General features: G+C 40.6%; 1 protein-coding gene across 1 annotated transcript; it reads left to right on the forward strand.

Moving 5' to 3' along the window:
- Positions 1–6,531: 6,531 nt before the first annotated feature.
- On the forward strand, positions 6,532–16,026 carry LOC137613511 (hydroperoxide isomerase ALOXE3-like). The gene is made up of 14 exons (XM_068342794.1): positions 6,532–6,678; positions 7,161–7,365; positions 7,476–7,557; positions 7,684–7,806; positions 7,938–8,041; positions 12,193–12,365; positions 12,554–12,697; positions 12,827–13,030; positions 13,484–13,570; positions 13,724–13,890; positions 14,703–14,824; positions 14,938–15,038; positions 15,549–15,719; positions 15,847–16,026. Exons 1-14 carry the CDS (start codon positions 6,532–6,534, stop codon positions 16,024–16,026), a joined length of 2,010 nt encoding a protein of 669 aa, XP_068198895.1.
- Positions 16,027–16,872: the final 846 nt, after the last annotated feature.

Below are 16,872 nucleotides of genomic sequence, written 5' to 3' on the forward strand. Positions count from 1 at the left end.
AAAACATTAAACACCAAGAAACAAAGGGAAATACAATATAAGAATTAGTGCATTATAACAGGAAGTTTGCAAAAGTGAGGTGGTCATCAACTAAAGTGCATAGGACATTTTTGTAACACCAGATGTTCCTAAAGTTATTCAGGTCTTTTGTCAATTTATAGAAACCAAATTCTAGTTTTAAGCGACATCTGATGTTACAGCAAAAAACAGACAGTCTTTCATACTTTCAGTGAGTGTGGGAGACTTGCAGTGCTCTTCACTCTTCTAACGAATGTTTTTAACTTGTTCAATGAAAACTTTAGTATCAGGAAATTCATCTACGGTGCTGGGTACAATAGATCGAATCAGAGAAAGTGGCAGCTTTTAAATTTTATTTCTGGGGAGGCAAAACTTGCAATTCATGTGACCAGGAAGAGGAAAATTGAAAACAATACCGCTCAAGAAGAAGAAGAAGAAGAAGAAGAAGATACACTTTATTGATCCCCTAGGGGAAATTACATTTGTCACTCAGGTGTACATTTGTTACATTTTTTTTTGTGTTAGTTTTTCACACACACTATGTATGTACATGCCCCTGAAACAACCACAGCACACAAAGGGGCCTGTAATCATGCAGCTAGTATACAAACACAACATCAAGCTGTACATCGGGAGGCAGAGTGACGGGCAGCAGCTTCCTGGAGTGCGCCCCAATAGAGCAGCTTGTAAGGGGGACGGCGCCTTGCTCAAGGGCGCCTCGGCAGTGGCTGGTAGGTGAGCTGACGCCTCCCACCGTCAGCTCACACTCCGGAGATGTTCTGGCGGGAGCGGGAATCAATCCACCGATGGCTGGGCGATCTGTCTTCAAGACATCTGCTCTACCGCTGAGCCACTGCCGCCCCTGAATTTAATAAGATTAATAGACAACCCAGTTAGTGAAAGCCTTCACTTCTCCTTCATTACCTCTGTAGAGATGGAGGTGATTTTTTTTAATTTTATTTTAATCTTATATACTGGTTTGATCCCCGAAGGGAAATTAAGAACGCACACTCTAGCTACTGATTACAAACGCATGCATACATATATATATTTGTGAGTACAGGCCCCTGTATCACACACACACACAGGGGGGCCTGTAGGCATGCAGGGGAGGTAGAGTGGCAGGCAGGTCCTTCTTGGTGCGCCTCAAATGAGCAATTTGTAAAGGGGACGGCACCTTGCTCAAGGGTGCCTCGGCAGTGCTCCAGAGATGAGCTGACACCTCCCACTGTCAGCTCACCTCCAGGTATTTTTGGGGGGGCGGGAGCTGGAATCGAACCGCCGATCTTAAATCATAGGACGACCCGCTCTACCGCCCGCTTTACCACTGAGCCACTGCCGCCCCTATAGATGTGATTTCTCTTCTTTGTTCACATGCAAATGGATAAAAGTTTACATCCAGTCATTCTTCATTGGTGTATATGAATATCCTTGATCACTCTGCCATACATTAGCTGTACTTGTTTGTGACAAAAGCAATACACTCATAATACATACACAATAATATCACTACTCAAGAGGGAACTACAGTTTGTGCCTCTGCTAGTAATAAGTGCATGTGAAGTATAGAGGAGCAGAGAACGAGATGTGAAAGACAATCTCACCACCAGGAACATGCTTCTGCATGAAACTTTGTCTCACCCATTAAAAAACAAAGACGACCCATCATTTTACACGTTACATAATAAGATCCAAACGACACTTACTTTTGATAGCAATACACACATTTTCCTATGAAGGATCAAACTGAGAAAGCTGTGGCTTGAGAGATAAGAGCATTATCCACTTATCTGTAGTGATGTGTTCTTACTTTTCAACTTGAAAGCTTGAGTCAAGAAGCTTAGCAGGATTTTTGTAAAGTAGGCATCAAGTCCTGCCTCTATAGCAGGTCATACCACCTGACTGATTCAGGAAAGGGTTCACGGGTTTGCCTTGGATTTGAAATAAAAGTGGCAACAAAATGCAATGGACCTCCCCTGTTTTCTCACATTTTATGGACTTCAGTCTACAGTCGATGCAAATATTGGAAGGTGGAGAACATCCTGGAGTATTGGAAAAGACAGAAACATTTTTTATCCCAACTGACATAAATTTACTGTGGTTTTTCTCAGTGCATGTGCTCTGTGAAAGGCTGTTATTATTATAAAGTATGCTTCTTCCTAATTTGCCTCCATGTGTTTCTTCTCTCTCTTTCTCTAGTCATTTTCTTTGTTCAGGGAACACACAGTGCTGTTGAAAATCCTACCATCGTTTGTTTTTGAGATGTGAATTCCTTTTTGCGTGATTTTTTTTTTAGTGACAACGTGAGTAATTTGTAATTTGGCTTTTATGAATGAACGTGATTTTAAAAATCAAATCCCCCCCGCCTCTCTTTCTCCTGTGTCAACTTGACTATCCTGTATTTTGACTTTTTCATATTTTTCATTTTTAATTTATTTATTTTTCTTCTTTCCAGACATGTTATTGAATGTTGGAACATCAGCAACAACATCCGAAAAGAAAAAAAAAGGGTTGACGGGTAGAAGCCATTGGCTTGTAAGGTTCCCGTTCCCTAAATCAACAACATCTCTCTCATTGCAGCACACTGTCATACATTGCATGTCACAAATCAATATCAATTATTTTATTTTGGTGCATTGTTGTTTTAAATCGTCCATTCAGTCCAACAGGCGTGCATCTTTGCACACTTTTATGAATAACCATGATTTTAAAAGTCAAATCTTTTTCTTCTTCTGCTTATGTTCCTACATATTATTTGGTTTTGAAATGTGAGTTCCTGTTTGCGTGAATCTCTTTTGGATTTTGTGTCAACTTGACTTAGTTGTGTTTTGACTTTTATGGATAAACGTTGTTTTAAAAATCTTCTTGCTCTAATGACTCCATGTCAGACCCGATCTGCCTCAGTGACAGTAATGGGAAAAGCATGTATAAATTGATGGTAAAGATTTTAAACAATAATAAACTTTAAGATCGGGTTGACACACCATGGAGAGTTCACCTTGGTCTGGCGATGGATTTAAGCCCTTCATGGGAGCAAGAGGACACAAGCCAGTGTCTTATTGTGCCTGTCCCAAGCCCGGATAAATACAGAGGGTGGCGTCAGGAAGGGCATCCGGCGTAAAACTTTTGCCAAATCAAAGATGCGAATCAAACCTATGACTTCCATACCGGATCGGTCGAGGCCCGGGTTAACAACGACTGCCATCGGCACTGTTGACCTACAGGGCGCTGGTGGAAATTGGTTTACTGTTGGTCGAAGAAGGAGAGGAGGAAAGTGCCTTTGCTCGAAGAAAGAGACGAGGAACACTAAGAGTATAGGACTAAGAGTAGGGACGTTGAATGTTGGAACTATGACAGGAAAAGGTAGAGAGTTGGTTGACATGATGCAGAGAAGGAAGGTAGACATACTGTGTGTACAGGAGACCAGGTGGAAAGGTAGCAAGGCTAGAAGTTTAGGAGCAGGGTTCAAGTTGTTCTATCATGGTATAGATGGGAAGAGAAATGGAGTAGGAGTTATCTTGAAGGAGGAGTTTGTTAGGAATGTCCTGGAGGTAAAAAGAGTGTCGGATAGAGTGATGAGTCTGAAGCTAGAAATGGAAGGTGTGATGTTCAATGTTGTTAGCGGGTATGCTCCACAGGTAGGATGTGAGCTGGAGGAGAAGGAGAAATTCTGGTCGAACTTTGATGAAGTGATGCAGAGCATGCCTACAAGTGAGAGAGTTGTCATTGGAGCAGACTTCAATGGACATGTTGGTGCAGGAAACAGAGGTAATGAGGATGTGATTGGCAGGTTTGGTATCCAGGAGAGGAACGCAGAAGGACAGATGGTGGTTGACTTTGAAAAAGGATGGAAATGGCTGTAGTGAATACTTTCTTCCAGAAGAGGCAGGAACATAGGGTGACCTATAAGAGTGGCGGTAGGAGCACACAGGTAGACTACATCTTGTGTAGACGGTGTAATCTGAAGGAGATCAGTGACTGCAAAGTAGTGGTAGGTGAGAGTGTAGCCAAACAGCATAGGATGGTGGTGTGTAGGATGACTCTGGTGGTGAGGAAGATCAAGAGGGCAAAGGCAGAGCAGAAGACGAAATGGTGGAAGCTGAAAAAGGAAGAGTGTTGCATGACTTTTAGGAAGGAGTTAAGACAGGCTCTGGGTGGTCAGGAGGTGCTTCCAGATGACTGGACAACTACAGCTAATGTGATCAGGGAGACAGGTAAGAGAGTACTTGGTGTGTCATCTGGAAGGAAAGTAGATAAGGAGACTTGGTGGTGGAATGAGGAGGTACAGGAGTGTATACAGAGAAATAGGGTTAGCTAAGAAGAAGTGGGACACTGAAAGGATTGAGGAGAGTAGACAGGAGTACAGGGAGATGCAGCGTAAGGTGAAGGTAGAGGTAGCAAAGGCCAAACAAGGGGCTTATGATGACTTGTATGCTAGGTTGGACAGTAAGGAGGGAGAGACTGATTCTATACCGGTTGGCAAGACAGAGAGACAGAGATGGGAAGGACGTGCAGCAGGTTAGGGTGATTAAGGATAGGGATGGAAGTCTATTGACAGGTGCCAGTAGTGTGATGGTTGTTGGGTCTAAATCTCGAACACTCACTCAAAAACTGTTCTAGGCTAGACCAGGGTCATCAGACAAAGGCACCCAGAGAGGTTTTAAAGTTTTACCAGCTGCAGCAGGGAGAGACACAGAAGAGATGCACTTGACTTGGTGCAATTCGAAGTAGACTCTGACTCTGTCCCACCCGGCTGCTTTCTTTTATTAAAAATGGATAGAGCAGGGTTAGATAAAGACGCGCGCAGGCGTCGTAACAGTTTAGATCACACACAAGGTCAAGAGCAATAAGATGTTTTTCTACATGTCGGGAGTTAACTTGTGGTTATCTATGTTGGAACATTCTAATCGTCATCAAGGTTGTAGCTGTCTGCAGTAGGTGATTAACTGGAACAGGATGTGTTTGTTAGTACATTCGGGTGCAGCACTTCTAAGGTAGATTATGACACTTTAGAAACACACATATACTTCATTTAAATTTTAGCTTATCTTACAGATGGGAAGATGGAAAGAGTGTGAGCAGCAGTATGGTTTCATGCCAAAAAAAGAGTACTACAGATGCAGTATTTGCTTTGAGGTTGTTGATAGAGAAGTCCAGAGAAGGCCAGAGGGAGCTGCATTGTGTTTTTGAAGATCTGGAGAAAGCTTATGACAGGGTGCCCAGAGAGGAACTGTGGTATTGTATGAAGAAGTCTGGAGTGGCAGAGAAGTATGTTAGAGCAGTGCAGGACATGTATGAAAACTGTAAGACAGTGGTGAGGTGTGCTGTAGGTGTGACAGAGGAGTTCAAGGTGGAGGTGGGACTGCATCAGGGATCAGCTCTGAGCCCCTTCTTGGTCGCTATGGTGATGGACAGGCTGACAGATGAGGTTAGACAGGAATCTCCATGGACTATGATGTTTGCAGATGACATTGTGATCTGCAGCGAGAGCAGGGAAGAGGTGGAGGAGAAGCTAGAGAGGTGGAGGTTTGTCCTGGAAAAGGAGAGGAATGAAGGTTAGCCACAGTAAGACAGAGTACATGTGTGTGAATGAGAGGGACCCAAGTGGAAGACTGAGGTTATAGGGAGAAGAGATCAAGAATGTGGAGGATTTTAAGTAATTAGGGTCAACAGTCCAGAGCAATGGAGAGTGTGGAAAAGAGGTGAAGAAGCATGTACAGGCAGGATGGAACGGGTGGAGGAAAGTGTCTGGTGTGATGTGTGATAGAAGAGTTTCAGCTAAAATGAAAGGAAAGGTGTACAAAACTGTGGTGAGACCAGTGATGTTGTTTGGTCTAGAGACAGTGTCACTGAAGAAAAGACAGGAGACAGAGCTGGAGGTAGCAGAGATGAAGATGCTGAGGTTCTTTCTGGGAGTGACCAGGAAGGATAGGATCAGGAATGAGTACATTAGAGGGACAGCACATGTTCGAGGTTTTGGAGATAAAGTCAGAGAGGCCAGACTGAGATGGTTTGGACATGTCCAGAGGAGAGATAGTGAATATATTGGTAGAAGGATGCTGAGTTTTGAACTGCCAGGCAGGAGGCCTAGAGGAAGACCAAAGAGGCGGTTTATGGATGTCATGAGGGAGGACATGAAGGTAGTTGGTGTGAGAGAAGAGGATGCAAAGGACAGGGCTAGATGGGAAAGGGAAAAGCCGAAAGGAAAAGAAGAAGTTTGAACACAGAGCAGCACCTACAGCACATAAATCACCACACCCACAGCCTATTATTAAGAACCAGAAAAACAACTTACTTACATAAGGTCTCCTTACTTATATAAGGTGGTGTCAAAGAATCTACGACTGTGGTAGAGAAACAAGTAGACAGCAAGCCTCACACTACAGAGGAGGAAAATCTATCCAAGGCAAGTCAAGAGAAATGTACATGCAGTGTCATTTTTGGTTGCTTTCAAGCAATAATTCATGTGAAACTATTATTTTTCTTATAGTTCTTTTCAACATTTGTGTGACCATGACTGAGTACAAGTTAGAGGTGACCACAGGTAACATGAGAAATGCTGGAACATGGGATCACATCTACATCACCTTATATGGAAGTCAAGGCCAGAGCGACAAAACTGAGTTGGATAACTATGGTCTTGACTTTACAACTGGAGCAGTAAGTTGAACCAAGTTTGACCTTCATGGACTGAGTGTTGTCAGTTTCTTTGACACAAGTCAAAATTTAGCTGAATACAATTTAAAACAACTTTTTCTCCATATTAATGATTCTCTAATGAGACTGTAATGGGCCTCGATGGTGTGTTGAATATTTCAAGTTGTATTTTGCAGCAGAGTTATTGCCATGTGGTCTTTTTCCTTTTCCTGTGTTCATGACATTTGTGTTCCCCTTTTGGTTCCTCACAAAGTCTTTGCTCAACTTGCTCAACTGTGTTGACTGTCCTCACATGGCTCAAGCTTTTTTACTCTGTACCACCTGTCTGTTATTGTCTCTTTTTTGGATTTATCATACACTGTAGAAGTCTAATTATATAATTTTGCCTTCATTCAGTAATCTGCCACAGACACATCACTTAAAACAACCTTTTAAGCAAACATTGCTTATTCTTTGCTTATATTTATGTTAATTCTTATTACAAGACAGGCACCTACACCATTAAAACCAGTTTGCCTCTGGGGAAACTACTCCTGGTCAAGGTGGAGAAAGATCCTTTCTTACTTCTCTCAGAGGATGAGTGGTACTTCAGCAAAGTAGTGGTGATGACTCCAGAGGGGGACAGGGTCCTTTTCCCCTGTTACAGATGGATCTCCAGGGGAGAGCTGGTGGAGCTGAGAGGAGGGAGAGGTCTGCTTCACATCAACCTAATCATGTTTATAGTTATTTGAGATGCCATTTTATTTACCCACTATTGACAATTTGTGATAGAATGTGTTCTTGTTTCTTCTGTGATCCAGCCACAAAAGACTTTGAAGAAGTTTTTCCCTTTTTAATTGAACATCGTCGTAAGGAGCTGACAGATAAAAAGAGCTTATATCAGTAAGTTCCTGTATGTGTACTTTACAGTTTGAGATCTGAATTAACATTGGAGTCTCAGAGGTTCTGAGAAGAAATGTCTATTTTTCAGTAACAATGCCTTCTTGTTTGGTTTGTTTATGTTTATAGATGGAAAACTCTAGCTGAGGGTGTATGTAACATCAGCACTTTCAATGATGTGTCTGAACTGCCTTCCGAAATTCGCCTCTCTATTGCCAGAAGATCTGAAATTCTTAATTCAAAGAAGATGGCGTATGTCTAAATAGATGCACCTAGGGGTTCCATTGTTGTCCTGTTCTGAGGCAAAATGTACATATGAGAATTATTATTACTGTGGTTGAATCTTGCTTTCATTTTCTTTATGTTAACCTTGTTTTCTTCAGTGGAATTGAACTCATGATTAAAGGGCTGCTTGGCTCCGCTGAAAGATGGGAAAACATCGAAGACATGAAAAAAATCTTCTGGTTTCAAAAGACAACAATATCAGGTATATAAGCAACCTCACACACACGGAGACACACACAGACACACACACATGCACGCACACACACACACAGACACACACACACACACACACACACACACACACAGTAATTAAACATTGTCTAAACCAAAAACCAAATCAATATTTGATATTTGTTGTAACCCCCCATTTGCATTCCACACAGATCAATTCTTCTAGGTACACAGCAATAACATCAAAACCACTTACAGTTTAAGTAAATAACATTTGTAAATCTCTTTATCATACCAGCTGTTAGCAAGTGGGATACGTTTGGCAGTAAGTGAAGATATATAGAGTTTATGTGGGGGCAAGGTCCACTGATGCATGAAGGGAGGAAAGGCTGGCCCATATGGTCCAAACCAACAGAATAGATATTGCAGCCCTAACTGCTGAAGAAGTTAATGCTGGTTCTCACAGAAAGGTGTCAGAATAAATAGTGCACCACACTTTGATGCGGGGTGCCCCTGCTGAACCCGCTCTACTGTCGACAAGGGCAACAATGTACATGTGAGCACTGGTCGGCCAGATGTAAGTCTGTCACTTACCTGGGGACACAACAAGCTGGCCAAAGGATGAGATAGAAGCTACATTTATGAAGACAACACAACTCCTCACCGTGCACGGAGGGTTTTACCCCAAGCCCAGCACCCTGTGTTTATACACTAAGTAGAAATGTGAAGTCCCAGGATTATTAGGCATCAGGGCCATACTACAGGATGAAACACCAAAAATCCAAGCTTACATTAAAACAATGACCGCACAGCACAACCTACTAAGTGAATACCTCAGAGAGCAGGAACCTGATGAGTGAGGATGAAGAGGAACAAACAATATTGAGGGATAAGAACTAATATGGCACATACCATTGAGGAAGTGGCTGATTTCAAGGAGACCTAGAAATGAATGGAAAATGCTGCTCTTATAGCCTAAAGGCACTAATCATGGCAGCACAAGTAAAGGCCCATTTAGACTTGAATATCACAAGTAATCAAATCTTGATAGGAAATACTGCCAAATGTGATAGAAAACTATAGGGCTCAGCTAAAGTAAGACTTACGGACTGACAAAGAGTTGCTGACTAACCAACAGAAGTGGGCATTAGTGATAGATGCAGTCCCTGACAAAAGTCACTTCACTTATCCAAGCTGGAGGAACAAAACATAAGAACTTGACTTGTAGATGATCAACTGGAATCAGACACAGTAATTATAGTTCATATTCCAAAATAAAGTCTCATATCAATGGTTTTAATAATTTAATTAGGACTGCAAGGTCACATTTTGCTTAGACAAAAGTCTCGTTGGACAATAAATCATGTTCAATAGAAATTGTACTTTACTTTGAATAGACAAGCATGCTACAATGACATCAGAACTTAAAGTCCTGGTGCCTTGGGAAAAATAATTAATATCATGCATGACGCCAATGAGCTTGGAGGACTGCATTTATGTCTTGGCATTGACTCAAATACCTTAGTAATGAAGTCATCTGAACTGGCAAAGAAAGCCTTCTTGCAGCAATCCCAGACTTCAACAGAATCCTTTAGTTTCCATAGTTTCAAGTCTCTTCCTTTTTCTTACCCAGACATGCTCAATAGCGTTTATGTCTCATGACTGAGCTGACCAATCCTGGAGAACCTTGACCTTCTTTGCCGTTTGGAGCTTTGATTTGGAGCATGAAACATGAGAAGGAGTGCCGTCCTGCTGGATAATTTGTCCTCTCTCATGGTTTAAAATGTAACAGGCAACAAAATTTTGTTGATTATTCAAGCTGTTAATGTTTCCATACACTCTGTAGATCTTTCAAACTCCATTCAAGATGAAACCCAAAACCATGATTTTTCCTTCACCAATCTTGACTTTTTTCTGAGTGAATCTTGGGTCAGTTCAGATTCCAAATACTTCTGCTGCAAATCAACCTTCTGCCGTTTTTCCATTGTCCATACGTTTTCCAAGCTGTGGGCCATGATCGTCTGGTATGCTAGGGTTCTATATTTTTTCATAGTTTTGAATGTTTTAATTACTGCATTTGTCACAGGTGAAGCTGTAATCTATGACTGTTTGAATGATTTAAAGACACATCAAGACTTTTGTCAAAGCACAATCTGACCTTTCTGTCCCAATTAAATGATAAATCTCAACAAATGATGCAACACTGCATTTTGCTACAAGAACTGTGATCTAGAGGCCTTTACTTGTTACACAAGTTATTTCTGATTCCAGTTGATCAACTACAAGTCAAGTTATTGTACCTACAACTTGGATAAGCACAACAACTTTTGTCAGGGATTATACGGTGATACCAGCTGACAACATCAGGAACAAGGAACATGAAAAGTTTGAGAAGCACTAAGGGTTACCAAAACAGATGTGGAAGGTCTAAGCCATTGTGGTTTACGTTGTAGCAGGTGCACTTGGGGCAGTGACAACCCACACAGGGGACTTGCATCAGAAGACGTCTTTGTAACAGGTCAGAGGTAGGACCCACGTACAGCACAGACTGAGACCAGAGCAGGAATAGTCCAACAGTTTATTCTGAGGTTCGCACAGAATGGCAGCAATATTCCAGAAAAACAGTCTCCGTAAACAGGAATCCCAGCTGACAGGTATCAGACAAGGAACGAGCAGGCAGAGTAGTCAAGGACAGAAGGCTGGTCAGTTTACCGGGACAGAGACGAGGAAGACTGGTTGAAGACAGGCAGGGTCGTAACCGAGGAAGCAGTCCGGAGATCAACGCGAGAGAGCTATGCATGACACAAAGACAATCTGGCAGAGACTGAGAGGAATGGGAGGGTATATGTACTGAACAGGCAGGTGATAATCAGGTGAGGAAACACAGGTGAAGGCAGTTGCACTGATGAGGTGGGAGTAGAAGGCAGGTAGAGCTGGGCGGATGAGGGGAAAACCAGGAGCGGATTGTGACAGTCTTAACCATTTGTGTTGGTTGTAAGATTTTGTCAGATTTCGTGGAAGCAGAACTGTTTCAAGAGAAAAGGATAATTATCTCTGTTTTCACCCAAGCTTTTGTGTAAACTGGGCTGAAGTCTCAAACATGGTCAACACAAAATACTTTATCTGTCTGTACCTGACCATATTCTCAAGACCAGCGGTCCCTAACCTTTTTTGCGCCACGGACCGGTTTCCTCTAAGACAATATTTTGATAGACCGACCTTCATTTGGTCAATAATCATTAATGACGCCAGGACAGCTGTAGTCTAATAATAAATCATCTGCAGTGGTTTTATGTAAAATGCAGACATGAACAGACAATAAACACTATTTTTTTCCTAAATTGATAATCAACATCTCTAAACAACAGACATAATTTTATTAAAAACTCGACTGAAGTGACTGCACTGATGAGGTGTATTTTGAAACTCAGCGATATACAATCAGTGCATTCAATGTAGGAGAAATACTGATCATTTCCAATAAAAGGGTGAACAAGTCCATCAAATAATAATAATTACAACAATGACAATTAGTGGTTGGGGACTGCTGATCTAGAGGTAACGGGAGACAATGACACCTGAAGTGTGTTCTGGACGTCCGGTCTACTCCGCAGTTGGTTTTTGTTTTTGGTCACTGCAGAAAATCCCCCTTCACAAAGACAGGAGGTTGGAAATGGAGACAGGGTTTTTGATACTTTTTTGGCCATCTCGGGTTAATCTGCCTTGACTTTAATCCAGAACACTGGCGCAGTTGTGGGCGCTTAATTTAGTGGTAATGACTGGTAACCTGTCACTCCAAAATAAATAAAACGTAAGTAATGTAAATTATTTTTTCTTTATGTGCAGCCTGGTACCAAATGACCCACGGACCGGTACCGGTCTGCGGCCCAGGGGTTAGGGACCACTGCTCCAGACCACCATCACTTTTCATTTCTTTTGCCACTAAGCTCAAACAAGAACCCTACGGCCAGCGATTGTATGATATCATGATATCTTTATCTGTTGTGGACATTCTGACTGCTATCTCTGAAATCAATGGACTATCAACTAAAAAGTATTATCGAAACAAAATAGACAGATTTGATGACATGCATTAAGTTACCATGTTCTGCAACATTCCCTTTAAACCTGAAAATGTGAGACAATTTGGATACACCATGCTTACAAATTGCTATTTTTCAGAGTATGTCTCAGAGCATTGGAAGGAAGATGATTTTTATGGGTATCAGTTCCTGAATGGAATCAACCCCAACGTGATCAAGCGCTGCTCAAAGCTTCCCTCAAACTTTCCGGTCACAGAGGAGATGGTGAAGCCATTCTTGGGCGAGGGAACCTCTCTTCAGGGGGAAATTGAGGTATGGAAGTTGAGTGGCCTTACATGAACAATAGTCTTTGCTTTGAGAAACATCTCATTTGTTTCTACCAAGGCAAACAGCACAAAACTAATTTCTATGGAGCAGAAGTAGACGTTATTGAGTTTTTCACAAATCTGCAATTCCTCTGAACGTCTTAAACAGCTTGTAACTCTATTTTTCCATTTCAGAAAGGTCATATTTTCATCTGTGACCAGAAGAAGATGGATGGAATTCCAGCTAGACTCTATAATGGTGAACGTCTGCACATGGCTTCTGGGCTATGTTTGTTTTACTTAAACCCAGAACAGAAACTAATGCCGATAGCAATACAGGTATTTCACTGATAAATACAGTGTATACAATAGAAACCATAATGCAAAAAAAAGAGCAACAAACAGAGGTTAATATGTTTTCATAATCCCTACCTATTTAAAATGAAATGTGTTTTTCCCACATTGTAGTTGAATCAACAACCTACAAAGGAGAACCCCATATTTCTGCCCAGTGACCTGGAGACAGACTGGTTACTTGCCAAGCTGTTTTTTAAAAATGCAGATAGTTTGGATCATGAAGCAGTTCATCACCTACTGAACACTCATTTTCTTGCTGAGGTCTACACTGTTGCTTCTTTCCGCTGTTTGTCTGAGATTCATCCTCTCTACAAGGTAAAATTACACCAATTTGCTGGTGATCTTTGTTTCTATTACTTGGATCTAAACAGATCCATAGAACTTTTTTTTGATTGGGGTTTTCAGTGGTTTTTGAGGAGCTTTATGTCTTTATTAGCGTCACTAATAAAAGACAGAAAATTAGATGAATGAGGGATTAAAAAGCAAGAAGTAAAAGTCTGCTCCTCAACTCAAAAGAGCATATTGAATTTTGCATAGCACCTCAAACTCTCAGTCCACCAGGATGCCCTGATATAGTATCTCTTTACTGTGGATTGCATGCAGTTATTGTTGGAGTCAAATTGTAAATATTGATAAAGATGTAGCCTTTTTTTAAAAACCTGGCTGTTGTTTGGATATGTTAATTTGTGATCAACACTGGTTATTTGTTAAAATCTGTTCATTGAAAAGACTTATTTTATTTGGCTTTAATATTCTCTATCTGTACAGCTGTTATTTCCAAACTTCCGCTACACTCTCCCCATAAACATTGGAGGCCGGGCAACTCTGTTTAAACCTGATGGAGCTCTGAGCACAGTATGGCTTACTAAAATGTTTTATTTAATATTATGAGAATCTAAATGATATTGCAGTGTTTCACAATTATGTTTCGGTATTTAAATTGATTTTCCCTTAAAATTGAAAAACTGACATGGAGGGACTTTTCTGTTGTTTATTATTGCTCATTAGAGTTCACTTGGATATGATGGGATACTAGAGCTCATGAGGAGGTCTCTCGCTGAGATGACCTACAGCTCACTCTGTCTACCAGAGAACATTGCTGCACGGGGACTGGAGTCAATCCCCAACTTCTACTACAGAGATGATGGACTGAAACTGTGGAAAATAATCAACAGGTACCTTGAAATAAAAATTATGACAGTTTATCTATTTAGCAATGGATTAAGTTACAAATACCATGTTTTCAAGTCATGATCTTCATGTCAAACCTGTATTTTAGATCCATGTTCCAGTGCATTACACGTGTAATACACATATGCACATTAAGCTTACACCATAGTCCTGTATATTCTTAATTGATTTTCCAGTTTGTTTGTTTTTTGTTTCTAAGTACATGGAGTGCAGGAAACAAATTTAGTACATTTAGTACACTGTAACAACGTCAAATGCAGTAAAACAATATGTTACAATTTTTAAACATAAAATAAAACAAATTAGTTTTTATGTTTAAGTACTTTATATGTTATCATATTGTGTTAATAAATAACACTGCAAGTAATTTTTTTATCCAGCCATGAAGAAGTCAGTTATGTAACAATAGCTGATAACGTAATACATTCACCTGTCTTTGAAATGTAATAGGCCAATAATGTAATAACTGGCTGATAACATTTTCCTGCTGTAATAATCAAGGGTTAAGGTTAGAGTTAGTAATAAATTACTCCGTTATTGGCCAGTTATTATGTTACGTTACCAGGTTTTATTAGGTTATTGGCCTTAACAAGCTCTCTGAAATCAGATGTCAGCGTACATGTCAGTTTGATTGTCTCAAAAAGGAACAATTTAGAGATTCTATTTTCTCAGTCATAGTTTTTAATCTTGTATTATGAACTGTGTCTCTGAGAAGGTATGTAATTGTCTGGTGCCACTTTCATATTATGAGGATGTAATTATTTAAAGTATGTACTCAAATTGATATGTTTCTCAGCTTTGTGAAGGGAGTAGTGGAGTACTTCTATCCCTCAGACAGTGAGGTCTGTAGAGACAATGAGCTGCAAAAATGGATCAGTGAGATATTTACTCATGGCTTCTTGGGAAACAAAGACTCAGGTATATAAACTAATTTATTTTTGAAACAGTTAGCATGTAGTATAGTTGATAGAAAATTTTCCAGCAAACATGGCATACAAAAGATCAACTAATGAGGAACATGTTACCAACAGGGTTTCCATCAAATTTCCATACTGTCCAGGAACTGGTCAAGTTCATCACAATGATGATCTTTACCGTGTCAGCTCAACATGCTGCAGTAAATAGTGGGCAGGTAAGGCAATAAATAAGAATGATCATTAATCAAACACTTCAAATGTCTTTAAGATTTGACAGCTATAGAATGATTCATCATTCGTAACATTCCTGCAGTGGACAAGTGAGAGTACAAGAAATATTGGTATGTTCTAATATTGTAAGTGTAAGACAATATGTTGTTATTTTGTTGCATTTATTTTAGAGTTAAGGCTGGTGCTAAATGAAGTGTGTGACTTTTCTTCCTTCATGATTGCTGAGGACAAAGTGAGCCCATGCATCAACTCTTACGTACTTAGTAATTTCTCTCTGAGTTAGTTTTTTTCGTGGTGTTAAGCGGGGTTTACTTAGTCTGTGGACTAAGGTCCACACAAACTTGCAATCAGAGGGTGACCAGTTCAAGTCCAGCATGGCCCACATCGTGGGTTATGGATTGGTGGTTTGAGAGGTGTCAGTTGCCACTGTCATCTCATCTAGTACATGAAAATAAAAAAACCTTTTTGTTACATGTTCCTTTTGTACAATATAGTTTGACTACTACTCCTGGGTACCAAATGGCCCGCTCCTGCTTGTCAAACCTGCTCCAAACACTAAGGGTCAGTCAAGCACCACAACAGTTCTGGACACGTTACCAAATGTTGGAGAGACAGCTGCCTTTGCAGCCGTGGTTTTATTACTCTCAGAGACATACAGTGATGCAGTAAGTAAAGTATTCATGGACACACATATTCAATCAGATGATTTCCATCTTCAAATTACTTTTGAAAAATTTTACACCAATCAAAATGCCAGACAGACTTACTGCTGCACTATTTTATTTTTTGCAGGTTCCCCTGGGTATGTACCCTGAAGAAAGATTTGATGACCCTGCAATCAAAAGGATGATGCAAGAATTTCAAGCTGAATTGTCTTACCTTGGTGAAGAAATTGCAGAGAGAAATTCAAAGCTAGAAGTACCTTACACATATCTGCATCCTGCCAATATAGAGAACAGTGTAGCTAGTTAATGAAAGTCTGCATTAAGGGATTGCCTCCCTGAATGTTACAGCTGTGCTGCATGCATGCATGTTATACTTTGACCTTCAATAATGCTGTGTATGGCAGAAATTCTTTCTTTGTTGTGGTAATGGATATTTGCAAGGTTCTGGATAATTTTTCAGACTTCATTTTTTTAACTTCAGCTCTTAAAATATATCAATATGCTGGACAAGTCCAATTTTACCACTTAAAGCACTTATTGTGGCTACTGTAAACTCATTAAAGCAACAGGTTTTCATTCATTATTATGTGCAGTTTTAAATAGGTAAAATGGCTTATTGTCTCAACTCAACAATTTAAAATTATAGTTTTTTACCACGTTATAATTTAATTCCATGTAATATTCTTGCTTTCCAATAGTAGCGTAAGATGGCTAACTGCGCTCACATAAAGGGCAAATGTTTTTACATGGGTGTGACCTTAAGGATATTTGGCTTTGTGATTATGCACACACAAAAAAGTGCCTGTGTCTGAAATTGTTGAAAAAATGGGGCGGTGTTAGCTCAGCCCACTAAGTCTTTCCCACATGGGTTCAAGACCCATATATGTTTAAGACCCATGTGGGGAAAAAAAATTTGGAGTGTTAAATGGCAGTGGAAAGGTGCCAGTTCACTTCCTGAGCACTACCAAGGTGTGCTTTATAAGATGCTCATTGCAGGCCCAACATGACGGAGCTACCCGCTGCTCTACCTCTCATCTGCTTGCTCACAGGCCCCGTGTGTGTGTGTGTGTGTGTGTGTGTGTGTGTGTGTGTGTGTGTGTGTGTGTGTGTGTGTGTGTGTGTGTGTGTGTGTGTGTGTGTGTGTGTGTGTGTG

This window comes from Antennarius striatus, chromosome 19 (genome assembly GCF_040054535.1).
Source record: "Antennarius striatus isolate MH-2024 chromosome 19, ASM4005453v1, whole genome shotgun sequence".
NCBI classification, from domain to species: Eukaryota; Metazoa; Chordata; class Actinopteri; order Lophiiformes; family Antennariidae; genus Antennarius; species Antennarius striatus.